Here is a 2,052-nt window from a genome sequence, read left to right as displayed (position 1 = left end):
TTTTTTTTTTTTTTTTTTTTGGTTTTTTGAGACAGGGTCTCACTATGTAGCTGAGACTGACCTGGAACTCACTGTGTAGCCCAGGCTGGTCTCAAACTCTCAGCCCCTAGGGCTGGGATTACAGGCCTGAGCCACCACGCCCAGCTACTCTTTCTTGCATTATCTCAGTGGCTCTTCTCAGCAGCCAGACTAGGTGGTGCTATTAATATCTATCTATCTGTGAAAGCTGAAAGGTCAGGCACCTTCTCTCCAGACGGGTTTTTCCGATTTTACTTTCTCACTTGTGGCATCCTCAAAATTCTTCTCTTTGGGCTCTGCTTTTTCCCTCTAGGACAAGCCTACCACTTAGCAATGGACTCTTCATCAAGCCAGCTCTGACCGGTCTCTTTAATTCCAGTCCACAACAGATTCTCATTTCTGCTACCCAGCAAAGGTTTCTGAGCCTGAAACTTCTCCACAATCTGTCCACCTCTTTCCAGCTTTGATTCTCCATTTTGCCCCTCCATTATTCAACTCAGCTCCCATTAGTGCTAACTGGGAGTACCACTGTATCTGTCCCCCAAGGTGAACTGGGATACAAAAGAGAGGAAAGTGGCTTTTTTAAAAAAGTCCCAGGTACATGGGAGGCTGAGGCAGGAGGGTGGCTTGGGCCCAGGTGTTCAAGACAAGATAGGGAGAGTCTCTCAGACCCCTTAATACCCATCTAAAAAGACAGAATAAAAGAGCGATCAAAGGAAGAAACAGACAGAAAGAAGGAGAGGGGAGAGGGGAGAAAAAAAAGAAAAGAGAAAAATGCACTTATTCTCAAGGAAGTTTTGGTGATGATTTGAAGGAAGCCAAGGTCAAACTATAAAAGCACTTTTGCTTACCCTGCGGGTAGAAGGGTAGAAATCAGTGCCTTCAGCCAGGCGTGGAGCCCCACAACGCCTTTGGTGAAGCTTTTCCCGTTCTGAGCGCAGCTGCCCAGACGCGCTCGCTGCTCCAGGTCCCACCCCTGTAACGGGGAGGGAGCCCCACCCAGCAGACCCGCTCCTAGCTGGGTTGCACCCCGAGCTACCGTTCGCGGTGCGGTGAAGACGCGTTCGCCTGCCGGTCCCCATCGCCAGGGGCCCTGAGCTCAGAGGAGCCGCGCCCCCCGTGTATCCCATGCCCATCGCGGCTCTGGGCACCTCCTCGGCCTTCCGGAACTGCTGCTCTGTGAGCGGCCAGTGTCAGACCTGCTAACGAAGCCAGACTTCCCTTTCAGAGAGAGAGAAAATGAGTGAAAAGCCAGGGGAAGGGCACCTGGGGCGTCGCCACCCCGGGGCCAGACTGGAGCCCACGCTCTCCAAACCCGCAGCCGCCTCGTGGGCCAGAAGTACCGAAATCGCGAGAGCAAGGATCAGCAAAATCACTTCGCGCATTGCCTTCCTCCAGGACTTTCCGAAACAGAAAAATCCAGGCACTGCCCCAGGGACCACTCTTGCAGTGCTGAGCCCTGAAAGCCATTTTCTCCTCTTCAGAGCATATTAGTTATCTAGAACATTAGATTCTGTTTGGGTTTATTTGTACATAAACATGACGCACTTGGATCATAGCTCCCATAACCTCTCCCACTTTTCCTCCTCCTTCTCCTGATCCACTTGCTGTTCTTTAATAGTTCCCTGCTACTGTTATGTCCTCTCTCTTTGCAAAATTTTCTATTTTTAAACTTCTGATGATATAAAACATGCAATATTTGATTTTCAGAGTCTGGCTTATTTCATTTAACATGATGATCTCCAGTTCTATTATTCGGCAAATGACAAAATTCCATTTTCCTTTCTGGCTGAATGATATTCCATTCCATCTACCACATTTTCTTCTGTATGCCCTTCTCTGTTAACAGACACTTAGGCTGTTTCAGCAGCTTAGCTATTGTGAAAGGTGCTGCAATAAACCTGGTATGAGGGTGTCTCTGTAGTTTAATTCTTTCAAAAATATACCAAGGAGGGCCAGGGATTTAGCTCAGTGGTTCCGCCACCTATGTCCCAAGCACAAGGAAGGACTCGAGTTCGACCCCCAGTATCAAAA

General features: G+C 48.9%; 1 protein-coding gene across 1 annotated transcript in view; it reads right to left on the bottom strand.

Annotated features, from left to right (window-relative positions):
* Window positions 1–1,154, bottom strand: part of Dact1 (dishevelled binding antagonist of beta catenin 1) — a 37,004-nt gene extending 35,850 nt beyond the window's left edge. The window contains exon 1 of the mRNA XM_033766911.1: window positions 870–1,154. Within this exon, the coding sequence (XP_033622802.1) occupies window positions 870–1,154 (285 nt within the window). The remainder of the gene's footprint in view (window positions 1–869) is intronic.
* Between the last annotated feature and the right edge of the window lie 898 nt (window positions 1,155–2,052).

Source organism: Fukomys damarensis, unplaced genomic scaffold (genome assembly GCF_012274545.1).
Source record: "Fukomys damarensis isolate Sample0158 unplaced genomic scaffold, DMR_v1.0_HiC HiC_scaffold_21, whole genome shotgun sequence".
NCBI lineage: Eukaryota > Metazoa > Chordata > Mammalia > Rodentia > Bathyergidae > Fukomys > Fukomys damarensis.
Note: the sequence above shows the minus strand (reverse complement) of the source record. Positions and strands in the feature narration are given on the sequence as shown.